This window comes from Triturus cristatus, chromosome 2_1 (assembly GCF_964204655.1).
Source record: "Triturus cristatus chromosome 2_1, aTriCri1.1, whole genome shotgun sequence".
Lineage (NCBI taxonomy): Eukaryota > Metazoa > Chordata > Amphibia > Caudata > Salamandridae > Triturus > Triturus cristatus.
In genome coordinates this window covers 9,242,856-9,260,722 of record NC_140581.1, presented here as the reverse complement: position 1 = coordinate 9,260,722, position 17,867 = coordinate 9,242,856, and the positions used below count along the sequence as shown (strand labels likewise).

The 17,867-nt window shown below is 49.3% G+C and overlaps 1 protein-coding gene across 1 annotated transcript in view; it reads left to right on the top strand.

Annotated features, from left to right (window-relative positions):
* The window catches only part of LOC146863603 (uncharacterized), a 286,828-nt gene extending 270,778 nt beyond the window's left edge, over positions 1-16,050 (top strand). The window contains exons 9-10 of the mRNA XM_085627624.1: positions 5,003-5,109; positions 9,887-16,050. Coding sequence (XP_085483750.1) covers positions 5,003-5,109; positions 9,887-10,116 — 337 coding nt within the window. The 3' untranslated portion in view covers positions 10,117-16,050. The remainder of the gene's footprint in view (positions 1-5,002; positions 5,110-9,886) is intronic.
* Positions 16,051-17,867: the final 1,817 nt, after the last annotated feature.

The following is a 17,867-nucleotide window of genomic DNA, read 5'->3' as shown; positions in this document are numbered from 1 at the left end:
AGAAGAGAGGCTGGCATTAGCTGGGCAGGCTGTACTGTAGCCAGGAAAGCACAGAAGAGAGGCTGGCATTAGCTGGGCAGGCTGTACTGTGGCCAGGAAAGCACAGAAGAGAGGCTGGCATCAGCTGGGCAGGCTGTACAGTGGCCAGGAAAGCACAGAAGAGAAGCTGGCATCAGCTGGGCAGGCTGTACAGTGGCCAGGAAAGCACAGAAGAGAAGCTGGCATCAGCTGGGCAGGCTGTACAGTGGCCAGGAAAGCACAGAAGAGAGGCTGCTGGCATCAGTTGGGCCGGCTGTACAGTGGCCAGGAAAGCACAGAAGAGAGGCTGGTACCAGCTGGGCAGGCTGCACAGTGGCCAGGATAGCACAGAAGAGAGGCTGGCATCAGCTGGGCAGGCTGTACAGTGGCCAGGAAAGCACAGAATAGAGGCTGGCATCAGCTTAGCAGGCTGCACAGTGGCCAGAAAAGCACAGAAGAGAGGCTGGTATCAGCTGGAAAGGCTGTATTGTGGCCAGGAAAGCACAGATGATTGGCTGGCATCAGCTAAGCCACCTGTACAGTGGTCAGGAAAGCACAAAAGAGAGGCTGGCATCAGCTGGGTAGGCTGTACAGTGGCCAGGAAAGCACAGAAGAGAGGCTGGCATCAACTGGGCAGGCTGTACAGTGGCCAGGAAAGCACAGAAGAGAGGCTGGCATCAACTGGGCAGGTTGTACAGTGCCCATGAAAGCACAGAAGAGAGGCTGGCATCAGCTGGGCTAGCTTTACAGTGCCCATGAAAGCACAGAAGAGATTCAGGCATCAGCGGGTAGGCTGTACAGTGCCCCTGAAAGCACAGAAGAGAGTCAAGCATCAGCTGGGCAGGCTGTACAGTGGCCAGGACATTCCCAGTTTCTCTTGAGTCCTAGGGTAACGCCCAGCATAGTGACAAAGGGGTAAGAGACAGTCAGGCACTTTCACCTGGGGGACTTGGAAATTGAAGGAGACCCTTCTCTTCTTAAGCGTCCCCTTCGGATAGGTTACACATTGGCGACTTTGTTGTATTGATCTCTAATTGGCGGCCACCAGCAAGTCAAGGCTCATCACATCCGATCACAAGGGGGCAGTAGCTGACCCCTGAGCAGCCTACCTCTGCCATGAATATGTGGAGTCTCTTCAGTGGATGTGAAGGCTGAGTACCTGGGGAAACGAATGGCAGACTAGAAAGTCAAGCGTAGGTTAGCTGGCACAACTTCCTTAGCATCCCATAATGTGGGGTACATTTTGGGTGCTTACATTTGAATAAGATGAAAAGTATCCCCAGACCCCTTTAGGCACCCAGTGGTTGACCCATGTGGTGTAAATGTCCGTGTGAACACCTGGACTGCACTCCTTCTCCAGCGTTGTCTTTTGCGAGGTTAGCCCCCACTTTTTGCCTGATGTTGATGTGACTTCGACCTGTATGAGTGCTGCGGCCCTGCCAACCAGGGCCCCAACACCTGATCTCTTTCCCAAAAAATGTACCACGTTTGGCACGCTTCCGTTCCTCCTATAATTCCCTTGTAATTGGTACCCCTGGTACCTAAGGATCGGGGACAGACTAAGGTCTCCTAGGGACCCCCCCATGGACAAAGCGGCACTGCTATAACAGGCTACGTGTCTATAAGTCGAAGAAACCAAAGAGCCGACATCAATCAATCAAAAAGGGGTTTATAAAGCGTGACTACTTACCCGTGACGGTCTCAAGACGCGGGGGCTACTGGTCCCTCTGGGTGTGGAGGATCAATCGAAGAGCCAGGTCTTCAGGTCCTTCTTGATTTGGGTCGGTGACGCGGATTGCCTGGGGTGCAGGGGCAGGGTGTTCCCGGTCTTGGTGGCGAGGTAGGAGAAAGAACTTCCTCCATTCTGGTCTTGTGAATCCTGGGGACGGGTGCAATGGGTGGAGCGGAGTTGTCTGGCGGGTACGTGGAATGCGAGGCGGTGCTTCAGATATGCTGGTCCTATGTTGTGGAGAGATTTATAGGTATGTGTGAGGAGCTTGAAGGTGATTCTCTTGTTGACTGGGAGCCCTGTGTTTAAATCGAAGGAAAATGGAGAGCAGTTGCGCCCCATTACTAGTCGCACAACAACATCCTTCAGTACTCCAAAGACTCCATTTTTGATTTAACAATCCATTTTAATCAAAGAAACTTCATATTTTGTCAAATGTTTATTTATAACTTTCTTCATCCACACATGCAAGGCCTCATGTTTTCCCATCGCCTCAAATGCAAAAGACAAGCTACCCAGGCCTTTCTCTTTAGCAAGTGTGGATACATTATACATAAGCCCAATGCATTTCGGGCTCAATAGCCCTTCGGCATGGGTAATTTTATACTCTTCATCCTGTGCTTCATAGTGAAAACAGCCTCAGCTGCTTCCCTTGCCTCCATCGTAAAAGTGCACAAACATGTTTATGCGCATGTGCCAGTGGCGCCGGGCACGGACAAAGTCTGCACGTGGGAGGTCATTATTTATGCCTAGAGCAAACAAGAACATTTGAAAGAAAGCTGGTGTGCATTCTATCACTTATCTAGACACAGCCCTGTGTGCCGTACCTTAATAGCCCTACGGCAGGGTGCACTATACCTCGGGTGAGGCCCCTCCTCGTGAGCAGGGGTGCCCCTACATTGTCCGGTCCATGCTGGGACAATTGTGCCCAAGGAAGCCATAAAGAGCACATGGGCTGGATGCCCCTCGTCACGAGTTTCCCAGCGTCATGATGGCTTCACTGACGCAAGGGATCTTGATACCAAGCATCTTGTCTTAATTAATGAATCCTAGCTGGTCCCAGTGGTGGATTTATTATTACATTCTCAGAGGAGATCCTTCAAGAGAACCCCTTGAAACCTACCAACCACTGGTGTGGATCCTGTCTGGTTGTAGCCAGTTGTTTCGGGACCCAGAGCTCTCCAGATTCAGAGACAATGCGTGTCTGGGCAGAGGTGGTCACACCTTCCCCCCCCCCTGCAGGATCTGCCTCAGGAGAAGTGGGGGCTTCAAAGGCCCTGCCAGCTTTAAACCCTGCCCCCCAGCCTCCGCTGTTAGAAGCAGAATGTGACCCCCCCAGTCCTGCCTCACTTGTTGGTAGGAGGATTGGCAGGAAAATTAGGTAAATTAGGAGGTGTGTCTACCTCCCACCTGTACCCACCCTCAGGTGGAACAGGTGAGGTAGACCCCACTTTTGGCTATCCGTGATCTTGAAGATCAGTATAGTAGTCTGCCAGGAGTCAGGGTATGCCCGCCCCCCACATGAGGTGAGCATAAAGAGGGTGTAGGCACCCTGCCTGTAAGCAGCCCATTGGCTACTGCCTGGCCTCCCCTAAAAGCGCCCCTAAATTTAGTATTTAGGATGCTTCCCAAGAACCTGACTTCATATTCAATGGAGCAAAAGAAGACAATGGAAAAAGAACGCTGAAGGATCAGGAACTGAGCCCTGCTGCAGCAAAAAATGGCAAAATCCTGCCAGCTGCAACCAAGACTCAACAACTGGTCTGGCTGCCCTTCCTGAGAACTGCAAGGTCTCCTAGAAACCCTGAAGACCTTCCAGTCTTCACCAATCACCAATGAACCTCTCTTTGGGCTAGAGCCTTCAGTCCCCGGTGACAGCTGGCAAAGAGCCATGGTGGTTGAGTACCAGCACTTTCATCGATGTGACTCACCACTGTAAAGGAACTTGCAGCATGCCTCCATCACCTCGAGGGATCCTCTCACCACAGCGAATGATGCTGGCAACAGCCCCACTCCTGAGAGCCCGTACCCTACTGATGGGGGCTTTGATGGCAGAAGCAACAACCTTGGCACGGTCGCGTCTCCTCAGTGGCGGTCTGCTCGCAACCCGCCTGGGGCCAGACTGCTGCTGCTGAACTCCAACCTCCAACACCCAAGGCTTCTGGGTTCCTGGGCTCCTGCTACAGAGGTACATTGACTCCTGCTGTACCTCAACAATGGACCCTCAAAGATCTTCATCTTGTCGGTAAAGAAGACCTCCAACCACTCCAGGTAGCGTGGTCATTCGAAACTCCTCAGTGGAATCCTTCCAGCGACCACAAGACCTACTGCATCAGCGGTACTCCCCCAACCAAGCCTGCATCTTCATTCCAGCAACCTCAACCGCGGGGTGGGGGTGCTCACATAAAATGACCATGAGCTGCTGCCTGCGACGGTGACGCATTGGCAATCCACTGAACTCAATACAAAGAACCCCGCTCCATTGCCGTCTGCACTGTCCACGATGGTAAATATTTAACGCTATCGATCGCCGAGTGCGCAGATACTGAAGGTGGTGCATACTTTGAGCTACTTCTCTTTTGTTTTGAATTTCAAGTAATTTAAAGCTGTACAAAGTAAATCTCCTATTTGAAGTTTTGCTTCTCAAAAATATATAAGGATTAGTGTTATTTTTATACAACATTTGTATCAGATTTATTCTTGAGTGTGTGACGCTCGCCCTCTCTACCACAAAATAGAGTGTTAGTACTATCTATTTTACCACTATACCTCTTCCTGGGGATTCTTGGACTCCACATAATGTGCTTCGTTTTAGTTCACTGTACAGAGGGCCAGCCACCTACACAGACTCTACCGGAAAGCAAAATATGATCCCTGGAAATGTTTCAATTGATCATAACTACTGGTAAGTACCCAAAGCTGCATTCCATTCCATCAATGTTTGATCCTCTGCCATTATGGATTAGAGCTAGGAACGTGTGACCCAGCCGATCACCAAATCTCTTGAGCTTGCATTTCTACTCCTAGGCATCCAACTACTGCTAGTTGTAAAGCACAAACACTCAGCAACCCTGTCAAATGCACCCCACATTCACCGCACTTTACAGTGACCTGCACTTTACTCATAGTGGCTTTTGTGCATGAATGTGGCAAACCTTCACTGATGAAAGACCAATGCAGCAAAAAGATTAAAAGGAGGAAGCCTGACCTCTGAACTTTGAGTGGTGCCTCACATTGTGTCCTTGTGATTTACAGAGAGATGATCACAAAGGAGATCTTGAGTGGAGACTGGGAGAAGGTCCTGAAGCTGTCCATGATCGCTGCTCATCCACTGGCATCGGAGAACCTCTGGCAGGATGCAGGTATGTGAGGGAGGGATCCACACACAGGTAGCATCAGTGAGCGACACTAAGGAGAGAACCTATGGCAGGATGCAGGTATGTCATGGAGAGATCCACACAGAGGTTGAATCAGTGAGGGACACTAAAGCTGGAACCTCAGGCAGGATGCAGGTATGTGATGGAGAGATCCACACAGGTAGTTTCACTGAGTGACTCTAAGGAGAGAACCTCAGGCAGGATGCAGGTATGTGAGGGAGGGATTCACACAGCGGTTGAATCAGTGAGGGACACTAAAGCTGGAACCTCAGGCAGGAGGCAGGTATGTGATGGAATGAGTGCCACACAGGAAGGATCAGTGATGGATGCTAAAGATAGAACCTTAGAAAGGGTGCTAGATCATGAGTGAGAGATTCACCCACAGGTAGCGTCAGTGAGGGACACTAAAGATGGAACCTCAGACAAGATGCATGCATATGATGGAGGGGTTCACATAGAGGTGGAATCATTGAGGGACACTAAAGATGGAACCTCTGGCAGGAGGCAGGTATGTGATGGAATGAGTGCCACACAGGAAGGATCAGTGATGGATGCTAAAGATAGAACCTTAGGCAGGATGCTAGATCATGAGTGAGAGATTCACCCACAGGTAGCATCAGTGAGGGACACTAAAGATGGAACCTCAGGCAGGATGCAAGTATGCGATGGAAGGATTCACACAGAGGTGGAATCAATGAGGGACATTAAAGATGGAACCTCAGACAGGAGGCAGGTATGTGATGGAATGAGTGCCACACAGGAAGGATCAGTGATGGATGCTAAAGATAGAACCTTAGGCAGGATGCATGCATATGATGGAGGGGTTCACATAGAGGTGGAATCATTGAGGGACACTAAAGATGGAACCTCAGGCAGGATGCAAGTATGTGATGGAAGGATTCACACAGAGGTGGAATCAATGAGGGACATTAAAGATGGAACCTGAGACAGGAGGCAGGTATGTGAGGGAAAGAGTGGCACACAGGAGGGATCAGTGAGTGATGATAAGGACAGAACCTCAGGCAGGATGCATGTATTATGATGGAGGGATCCACACACAGACAGCATCAGTGAGGGACACTAAAGATGGAACCTCAGGCAGGATGCAAGTATGTGATGGAGTGATTCACACAGAGGTGGAATCAATGAGGTACACTAAAGATGGAACCTCAGACAGGAGCCAGGTATGTGAGGGAGAGATTCACACACAGGTAGCATCAGTCAGTGATGCTAAGGACAGAACCTCAGGCAGGATGCAGGTATGTGATGGAGGGATTCACACAGAGGTTGAATCAGTGAGGGACATAAAGCTGGAACCTCAGACAGGAGGCAGCTATGTGATTGAATGAGTGCCACACAGGAAGGATCAGTGAGTGATGCTAAAGATAGAACCTCTGGCAGGAGCCAGGTATGTGAGGGAGAGATTCACACACAGGTAGCATCAGTCAGTGATACTAAGGAGAGAACCTCAGGCAGGATGCAGGTATGTGATGGAGGGATCCACACACAGGTAGCATCAGTGAGGGACACTAAGGAGAGAACCTCTGGCAGGATGCAGGTATGTCATGGAGAGATCCACACAGAGGTTGAATCAGTGAGGGACACTAAAGCTGGAACCTCAGGCAGGATGCAGGTATGTGATGGAGAGATCCACACAGGTAGTTTCACTGAGTGACTCTAAGGAGAGAACCTCAGGCAGGATGCAGGTATGTGAGGGAGGGATTCACACAGCGGTTGAATCAGTGAGGGACACTAAAGCTGGAACCTCAGGCAGGAGGCAGGTATGTGATGGAATGAGTGCCACACAGGAAGGATCAGTGATGGATGCTAAAGATAGAACCTTAGAAAGGGTGCTAGATCATGAGTGAAAGATTCACCCACAGGTAGCGTCAGTGAGGGACAGTAAAGATGGAACCTCAGACAAGATGCATGCATATGATGGAGGGGTTCACATAGAGGTGGAATCATTGAGGGACACTAAAGATGGAACCTCTGGCAGGAGGCAGGTATGTGATGGAATGAGTGCCACACAGGAAGGATCAGTGATGGATGCTACAGATAGAACCTTAGGCAGGATGCTAGATCATGAGTGAGAGATTCACCCACAGGTAGCATCAGTGAGGGACACTAAAGATGGAACCTCAGGCAGGATGCAAGTATGTGATGGAAGGATTCACACAGAGGTGGAATCAATGAGGGACATTAAAGATGGAACCTCAGACAGGAGGCAGGTATGTGATGGAATGAGTGCCACACAGGAAGGATCAGTGATGGATGCTAACGATAGAACCTTAGGCAGGATGCATGCATATGATGGAGGGGTTCACATAGAAGTGGATTCATTGAGGGACACTAAAGATGGAACCTCAGGCAGGATGCAAGTATGTGATGGAAGGATTCACACAGAGGTGGAACCAATGAGGGACATTAAAGATGGAACCTGAGACAGGAGGCAGGTATGTGAGGGAAAGAGTGGCACACAGGAAGGATCAGTGAGTGATGCTAAGGACAGAACCTCAGGCAGGATGCATGTATTATGATGGAGGGATCCACACACGGACAGCATCAGTGAGGGACACTAAAGATGGAACCTCAGGCAGGATGCAAGTATGTGATGGAGGGATTCACACAGAGGTGGAATCAATGAGGGACACTAAAGATGGAACCTCAGACAGGAGGCAGGTATGTGAGGGAGAGATTCACACACAGGTAGCATCAGTCAGTGATGCTAAGGAGAGAACCTCAGGCAGGATGCAGGTATGTGATGGAGGGATTCACACAGAGGTTGAATCAGTGAGGGACACTAAAGCTGGAACCTCAGACAGGAGGCAGCTATGTGATTGAATGAGTGCCACACAGGAAGGATCAGTGAGTGATGCTAAAGATAGAACCTCTGGCAGGATGCAGGTATGTGAGGGAGGGATCCACACACAGGTAGCATCAGTGAGGGACACTAAGGAGAGAACCTCTGGCAGGATGCAGGTATGTCATTGAGAGATCCACACAGAGGTTGAATCAGTGAGGGACACTAAAGCTGGAACCTCAGGCAGGAGGCAGGTATGTGATGGAGAGATCCACACACAGGTAGTTTCACTGAGTGACTCTAAGGAGAGAACCTCAGGCAGGATGCAGGTATGTGAGGGAGGGATTCACACAGCGGTTGAATCAGTGAGGGACACTAAAGCTGGAACCTCAGGCAGGAGGCAGGTATGTGATGGAATGAGTGCCACACAGGAAGGATCAGTGATGGATGCTAAAGATAGAACCTTAGGCAGGATGCTAGATCATGAGTGAGAGATTCACCCACAGGTAGCGTCAGTGAGGGACACTAAAGATGGAACCTCAGACAAGATGCATGCATATGATGGAGGGGTGCACACAGAGGTGGAATCATTGAGGGACACTAAAGATGGAACCCCTGGCAGGAGGCAGGTATGTGATGGAATGAGTGCCACACAGGAAGGATCAGTGATGGATGCTAAAGATAGAACCTTAGAAAGGGTGCTAGATCTGAGTGAGAGATTCACCCACAGGGAGCATCAGTGAGGGACACTAAAGATGAAACCTCAGACAAGATGCATGCATATGATGGAGGGGTTCACATAGAGGTGGAATCATTGAGGGACACTAAAGATGGAACCTCAGGCAGGATGCAAGTATGTGATGGAAGGATTCACACAGAGGTGGAATCAATGAGGGACATTAAAGATGGAACCTCAGGGAAGAGGCAGGTATGTGAGGGAAAGAGTGGCACACAGGAAGGATCAGTGAGTGATGCTAAGGACAGAACCTCAGGCAGGATGCATGTATTATGATGGAGGGATCCACACACAGACAGCATCAGTGAGGGACACTAAAGATGGAACCTCAGGCAGGATGCAAGTATGTGATGGAGGGATTCACACCGAGGTGGAATCAATGAGGGACACTAAAGATGGAACCTCAGACAGGAGGCAGGTATGTGAGGGAGAGATTCACACACAGGTAGCATCAGTCAGTGATGCTAAGGACAGAACCTCAGGCAGGATGCAGGTATGTGATGGAGGGATTCACACAGAGGTTGAATCAGTGAGGGACACTAAATATTGAACCTCAGGCAGGAGGCAGGTATGTGATGGAAAGAGTGACACAGGAAGGATCAGTGGTGGACGCTAAAGACAGAACCTCAGGCAGGATGCTAGTATGTAATGGGAAGAGTGACAAACAGGAAGCATCAGTGATGGACGTTAAAGATAGCGCCTCAGCAGGATGCTAGATTGTGAGGGAGAGATTTACACACAGGTAGCATCAGTAAGGGACACTAAAGATGGAACCTCAGGCAGGATGCAGGTGTGCATTGATGGAATTCTATGAAGCGTGAAGCATTAGCATGGATGTGTGGGTGGGTGCCTGTGATGTCCCCTGGGTGGGTCTCTGGATGCAGGTACCACAACCCATGACACATGAAGCATTAGCTCTGCTGTTTCAACCCATTGATGAGTTTGTTTCTAAGGTAGGTTCTCCAGATGTTGAAGCATGTGATGTCTGAAGCACCGATAATGATGCATTTGTTCATGTGTGTGGTGGAACCCCTGGATGGCCATGACATCATACATGAATCCTTAACTATCCTGTATCTACTGCTGGAGGGTCTCAAGTGCTAAAGCCCATGAGATGAAGCAATAGCATTGATTCCCCCTGAGTGGGTCCCCGAGATGCAGATGTTGACACCAAGAGACATCAAGGGGCATCAAGCAATAGTTTCTATGTTTCTCATTCACAGCCCTGCAGTTTCCACATGTAAAGATCTCATCTGCAAGATCCATGTCGGATGAAGGCACCAAGGCCTATTACCAGATGGGCTTTTACCAGCTACTGAACCACTACGGGCAGCTGAACGTCCTTCAGGATACGCAGCGGAATGCACTCGAATCATGGGTCGCACAAGAGTCGTACTTGCAGAATGGCACGCCTGAATACCAGCAGATCCTGGAGGGTCTCCGCCAGGAGTAGGACTGTCTCCCCTGAGACCCCATCTCAGGAGAGAACTGCTTATCGATGGGGCAAAGATCTAGAACAGTTTCCTCTGCACAGTATCCAGGGAGGTAGAGGTGGCCTTTACTAGTGTTCTGTTTCGAGCTGTGTATTATTCATCTTCAATAAGGTGATAGAGCAGAGGTAGTGTAGGTGATGTCAGCCTCATAAGTCCAAGAGTTGCTGTAAGATGCGTGGGAGCCAGGGGACCACGAAGCAGGGGAGAGTGAGGAGACATGAATGATCATTCACACACTGTTGGAAAGTGTATTATTAATAGTAGCAAATGTACGTCTGCCACTGGCAATAGGGCCACGAACACAGTTTAGGGCTTCATAATAGGTCTTAGAAAATTATTCCCATGCTCAACACTTGGTAGCGAGCAGGCAGGCTTAACTTCAAAGACAGGTATGTAAAGCATTTAAAAACACCAATACAGTAAATAATCAAGACACAACACACAATAAAATTCCAACACAAATTTATAGAAATTGCAAATATTTGTATCCTTAAAATGACACCAAAACGGAACAAATCCAATATAGGGAACAAGGGATATGAATTTGTAAAGATTTGGCACTATATAGCACATAGAAACCTTTAGCGCATAGTGGTACATTTGGTCACGCTTTACCGGTACAAATTCAAAGTTTCAGGCTGACTGTGATGGAGCCCTGCGTGGCTACCCCCAGCGGTAAGTCTCGGTCAAAATGTTTACCTTCTGACTTAGAAACTTTTCTGGAGCTTTTCTTCCCAGGGTCCCTTGAGGCTCTCAGCCAGTCCGTATTTGGTGAGTGTTCCATAGCTTGCTTGTGATGAGCTCCTGGTCAAACTTATGGAAGTCAGACCTCTGGAGCTTTCCAGAGGGATGAACCAGAGGTCCAGGCTGGCATACGGTTGAAGGTGGGCAGCTTGATTCTCGCGGTGGGTCCTGGTCGCCACTCCTACATTACGGTCTTAGAAACTTTTACAGAGCTTTTCCTTCAGGGTCCCTTGATGCTCTTCACCAGGCCGGCTTCGATGTGGGTTCGCTGGCGTGGGTTTCAGCTTACTCCCGGACAAACTCTGGAAGTCTGACCACCGTAGCTTTTCAGTGGGACAAACCTGGATGACTGGCCTGCTCGCAATTGGGGTCGCCGGCTTGGCTGGCGAGTTTGAGTTGCTCCACTTATGGAGCTTTTTTCCAAAAGTGCTCCAAAGTTCTCCAAACTTCTGGAACTTCTTCCTGAAGTTACCCAAAGGGTTTCACAGTGTCCAAAACTTACTCCAAGGGCCTGGAAGCTCCAAGATGGTCCTTCAAAGTTTGGGACTTCAGTCACCACAATTCGCTTGGACATAACCATTACAAATCCACTGGTAGTTGTACAGGCTGGGGATTCTTGGTGGTGATGGTCCAGGTGAGCTCTGTTAACCTGTAGCTTGCAGAGAGTCCACTATTTAGTCCTTTTGAAGCAAGGTAGTCCACAGGGATGTAGTTCTAGATTGTGCAGCAGGCGCAGTCTTCAGCGTGCAGGGCCTGGTTGGTGCAAATCAAACTTCTCAGCATGCCCCCTTCATCTTCCTTGAGTTTCAAGCAGCAGATCTGAGATGCTCTGCCCCACTCAGACACGTATTCCAAGTTCTCTGGGTCAAACCGGGGGGTCACTCTTGTCCAATGAGGTACAGGGTAACACCCCAGGGTTTGACCACATCCTACAAAGTGTGGCACTGTTTTCTCCCAGAGAGCACCATGTCTAAGCTCACCATCAGGATGGTCCATCTCCACACTGTCCCCCGTTACATCTGCTCGTTCCTTCCTTAATCCCACCATTTGGTTGGGTTCAAGCGGTAGGGCTTCAAGAGGATGCTTTATGATCCCTCTCCCTTGCTCTAGCATTCCTATGTAGCAGAACCCAGTGCGGCTCGCTGACCCCTTGAGATCGAATCACTTTATCAAGGCAGCCTGGCTAATTCACTTAACTCTGACCAATCAGGACAGTCCGCTGGAAGGCTGAACAGGCGAAAAAGTCTTACAACTTCTCGTCTGTACATTTTAGGAGATATTCAACAGTAGCACAGTGTTGGATTTATCAATAACATTCTAGGAAGTCCTCGATCTGTATTTTATGATTATGCTAGCAGGAATTATTAGCTAATAACTTCTTGCCACGTGAACCTGTTTGGCTGGAGATCTGCAATGGGGGAAATGAACTGCGCAATTTCTCCAACACCAGGGCTTATAAAACCTGTTTTATAAGGACCCTGCCGATATCTACAGGACCCCCCCCCCCCAGAACAGCTGGGGAGACTTTGGGGGTCCTGAATATGTCAAAATACTGCAGATCCTCATTTCACAGGCCTCCTGGCACAAACGTCGATTTTGGGAAGCACTGTACTGCAATGTGGAGAGTAAAATGTGCAATTTCACTAACGCCAGGGCATATAAAAACCATGTTATAAGCACTCTTCATATAAAGATCAGAGCCCCCCACCCCTGGGACACCTAGGGGAGACCCGGAGGTAACTAATATGTAAACACATTGTAGTTTATTAATTTTAAGTGCCCCAATACCAAAGTCGAGTTTGGGCACAACTAGCATTTTAAAATCAGTCCTGCAACACAGGGCTGCTTTTAAACTGACCTCAGGTCTCAGCAGTGCACACATGCAAGTACAGAAAGGGCTGCTGTCTCTAAACTGCCATGCCCTATCATATGCTAGGGACATAGAGGTAGATTTAATCCCCCTGCCCTATTATGTACTAGGGCCTTTATAGGGGTGGTCATGCCAATCTGAGGGGTACCCTAACCTATAGTGCACCCTAGTGTGTGTAGGTGTTTTCACTGTATTCTAAGTGTGTTTTCAGCATTACACTGGCCCTGGGCCTGGTTAGGCAGAGCCCAGGGTCAGTCAGAGTCAGTTACCACCAGTCACCAAAATGTGGGGATGCCCAGGGCACAGGATGGCTTTGCAACACACACCCTATATGAATAAAATGACGAGGGAACACAGCTGACGGTCCCAGTGTTGAAAATGCATTGAGTTGATGCCTGGGGTCCAATCCTACCCTACATAGGGTCCCAGTCAGACGCTCGCTGCCTGCAGGCTGTTGAATACTGCAAGTGGGAAGAAAAAGACCAACTGGGTAGTGAGAGCGAGCAGTGTGTTCAACACGTGATATTAATGTTATCTGCTGGTATGGCGCACCCTGCCTGCGACAATACCTGGTCGAGTAGCGCTACTGCCACGACTGCTACACAACTTCATGAACCTCCCCGTATACATCCAGATGAGTTTTTTCAGACATTTGAGAAATGCAAGCGGAAGTGCATATGGCCCACTTCCCGTCTGAGGGTGGCGTTGATGACATTTTACGCACCCTTAGCCCAGGGTAGCTTTGTGGTGCAGCTTATGGAACACTATTATTAGGCCTCCCAGATTCAATGGGTGGGCGGCTGGATGGCTGGCAAGCAGTTGGAGGACACAGCCCCAACCTGCCCGCCTGGACTCTGGCGTCTACCATCTATCCATCACATGCCCACACTAGACCGCCTGCGCCTATATTCCGAGCGTTGCCCTCAGCTGCTATCAGAGGTGCCACACTCCTTATGCACTAGCGATGGTCGTCATTGGCACTCCGAGGGGTAACGTCTTCACTTCCGCTGCAGAGCTCACTGTATGGCATGCCTGAGGCGTCCATACATGGTATGACCTATTATCAGCACGCCCTTATTGCTTAGGAGACATTCCTGGCGGATACGGGTTTACGCCCTGCCATTTCTATGATATAATTGCACGTTATCCTCACTGTGGGGCAAATAGGGTGATTTATGCCACGAGCGCTCAACTCATCTCACCGTTCAGTACCTCCATGTGATAGGATCCGGAGAACATCTGCTACGTTGGTTTGCGACTCGCTATGTATCCAGACCGCAGTCCCCCTAGCAACTCTTAGACAGCGGTGGAAGGCTGACCTTACCCATCCTTGCACAGATCAACAGTGGGCGGCTCGGCATGTTCCACGAAACACTCGCTCCAAGGTCATACAAATTTACATCATACATAGGGCATACCTAACTCCTACTGAAATCAAGGCATCTATCTCCGGAAGGATGCTGCTTGCCCTCTGCCTTCAGCATGGCACAGGTTTACTGCACGTGTTCAGCAGGAGTACTGGCATGGGTTACATCTCACCGCCCTGCTTGTATGGACGCCAGGGCGGACCCACTTGCGAGATATGCATACTGGGCTTGTATCGGCAGAGTAGAAACAGCAAAGCTATGTCAAGGTTCCTGGACCCAGGCTTCATATCAGGGGGAGGTGGGGATCTCACGAGCCTCCACCCATGCGGTACCGGACCCTTCTCTCCTTCTTTGGGCGCGGGCAGAGAGTGTCCGCTGACCAGGAAAGACAACTTGGGGCTTCGCAACTACCCTGTAGCTTCCAGCTGGAATACTGTCTTATTTGAATTCCCAGTCTAGACACCACTACTGGACCCTAACCATGGTTGCCATGCCTGGTCCTACGTGACACCGGATTACTGATGTTTTTAGATACGTCGGTGGCCAGGCAGGAACCGCCCTTATTGTCATTATCACATACTATGAAACCATATTGAAACCACGGACCAGGGACATTTAAAGGGGTGGAAGGGGGAGGGGGCATCACTGTGTGGGATTGTATCCTAACTCGATTTAGATCGCTGTTTTCCTTACCTCTTTTTTTGTTTTTCTTTTACATTAGCAACACGCTAGCTGAGTTTCTCATGTTCATGTTGCTCCTTATGCAGTCTACCAGTGCTCTGATTTGCGACAGGATACGTTACCGTTCCAAGGGCTTTATTTACAACACAATGACGCAGCACGGTGCAGCAAGCCATTTTGCTGCGCCGAGATGAGTCTTTTTGAAAAACACAGGAATGCATCATATTTAAAACAATATGGCGCATTCCTGTGCTCTTCCCTTCGCCGGTGCACAATTGGCTGCCATGCGCCTTCACAGGCACCCTCGCACCATGGTGCAAGGGTGTCTGCATTGCGGATGATTGTTTTTGTGCAGGAAGGGACACCTTCCTGCAGAAAAACAATGACAAGACGCGTAGTCCTGTAGTTCTCTTTCTATGTGCACTGTAGAATACAGCACGCGTAGTCCTCTTTCTATGTGCACTGAAGAATGCAGCACACATAGAAAGAGAAAAAGAAATAGAAATAAAAGTATTTCTCCTCGCTGCGCCTCCTTACGTCTTCTCTGGGAGGCGTAGCATCCTGATGCTTTCCCAGGTTTACGAAATGTTGTAAATGTGCGACTTCGGCAGAATCCACGGGTGTTGCGTGGGAACACCCACAGAAACACTCATGGCACGCCCCTTTCACACAAAGTTATGCATGAGAAGGGGGCCATATCTACAAGGCCATGAAAGCCATGCAGGGTGGCCTCGCATGGCCTTGTAAATATGGGACAGCAAAAAAAGTGACGAGCCGGCAGCGCAGGGGGCTTGTAAATAAGCCCCCAGGTTCGTTACAAACAGCGATGTGTTATATTTCCCTGCTTCCACGCGTTTTACGTCATTCTCATAATACCCTAGCATATCCCTTCCGTTCCAATCATGGTCGTCACGTGCTGCACCTATGATGGCTTGACTCTTCGACAGTAATTACGCATCCCTATATACATTTATATCATTTTTGCTTAACCTTGAAAATCTAATGCATATCTTTTTTAAAATAATAATGTAATCTGCTGGGCTTGGCATAAAGTACCGATCACCTTCAGTATGAACGGTCTGTCGACCACTCTTTGGAGATCTGGCGCTCTCCTCCACTCACTACTACTTTCTTATGATTTGGGGGGTTCATGGTGACCCCAAAGTTATCAGGGTCGATTGCATGTGGGCACAAAAAGAATCAATAAAAATAAAATTCATGTACTTGACACCTACATTGTGAAGCTAAAATCTCTCATTTACAGATTAATGTTTTCATGCATGGACAGGGGCGGTCCAGACCCTGGTGAATTACACAGCCATTGACAAAGCCAACAGGTCTCACTTCTAACAAAGTGGGAGATTTCTGTATGTGGTGCCAGGCGTGGGCAGGTGGATGAATGAAAGAATGAGCGAATGGATGGACCCTCAGGTAGGACGCAGGCATGGCTCCTTCTGATGACCTGACTCCTGAGATCCCAGGGTGGGCTTCGGTTGCAACAGGGGGCGTCATTCACCCCTGTTCTATCGGACCCCAAACTCAATACCGAGATGCTTCCCTTTGGGAACTCTCTCAAAGGAGTGGCAGAGAGCATTGAGAGACTTCCTCAAAGAGGAGAGGTGGGTCACTCACTCCCAAGAATACAGTTTACACATTACTGCCAGTTAATACGTTCTGTGCTTTACTTTATAACATTGTGGCACACATAAAACTGAGGCAGCAACAGCAACAAGTATTCAGAAAGACAATACGTTTTGCCTTATTCCCCATTGACTTGCCAATGCTTTTTAGCAATGCTGCACAGCATCAGCAAAAAAAGGAACACGAAATATGATGGCTTGCCAAAGGTGATACTGCTGGCACCTGCATCATTCAATTACTGACTGACGTACTCTCCATTCCCTTAATTATTTTTTAATTTGCCGATCCAAGATGTCAGATGCCAGCTGGTGTGGTAAATAAAACAAAAAGAATGTTCACTGGCACAGAAGCACTTTTTGAAACCAGAGTGACCTGGCAGAATATGTGAGCTCTTGGGTCCTCCAAAACTGTAAAAATAAATAAATAAAAGGTTGGGGAACAATGGTGGAGCTGGCTGGGGGAGGCCGAGGATGGAAAGCAATGTGGAGTGGGATGGAGTGGCACACAAAAGGATTCAGGCAGTTTCAGGGAGAATAAAAGAAGTTGGTGTGGGGGAAGAAGGAGTAGCACAGAGGGTGGAGGTTGTTTTCAACCGGAAAAGCAAGAGAGTGGTGGGGACGAGGGATCAACATGGAACGGGCACACAGCAGCGACTGGGAAAGGAAGCAACACACAAGGACACGAGCAAGTGGGGAAATGAGGGACCAAAATGGAATGCACACACAGCAGGACTGGGAAAGGAAGCAACACACAAGGGGAAGAGCAAGAGGTTGGGTGAGGGACCAACATGGATCACGCACACAGCAGCGACTGGGAAAGAAAGCAACACAAAAGGGCGAGAGCTAGTGGGTGGGACGAGGGACCAACATGGAACGTGCACACAGCAGCGACTGGGAAAAGAAGCGACACACAAGGTAGTAAGCAAGTGGTGGGGACGAGGGACAAACATGGAATGAACACAGCAGGACTGGGAAAGGAAGCGACACACAAGGGCGAGAGCAAGTAGTGGGGATGAAGGACCAACATGGAATGTGCACAGAGCAGCGACTGAGAAAGGAAGCAAAACATAAGAAAGTGAGCAAGTAGTGGGGATAAGGGACCAATATGGAATGTGCACACAGCAGCGACTGGGAAATGAAGAAACACACAGGGGAGTGAGCAAGTGGTGGGGATGAGGGACCAGCATGGAATGCACACACAACAGGACTGGGAAAGAAAGCAACACACAAGGGCGAGAGCAAGTGGGGGGATGAGGGACCAACTTGGAGCGTGCAAACTGCAGGGGCTGGGAAAGGAAGCAACACACAAGGGCAAGAGCAAGTGGTGGGACGAGGGATCAACATGGAATGTGCACACAGCAGGACTGGGAAAGGAAGCAACATACAAGGGAAAGAGCAAGAGATGGGGT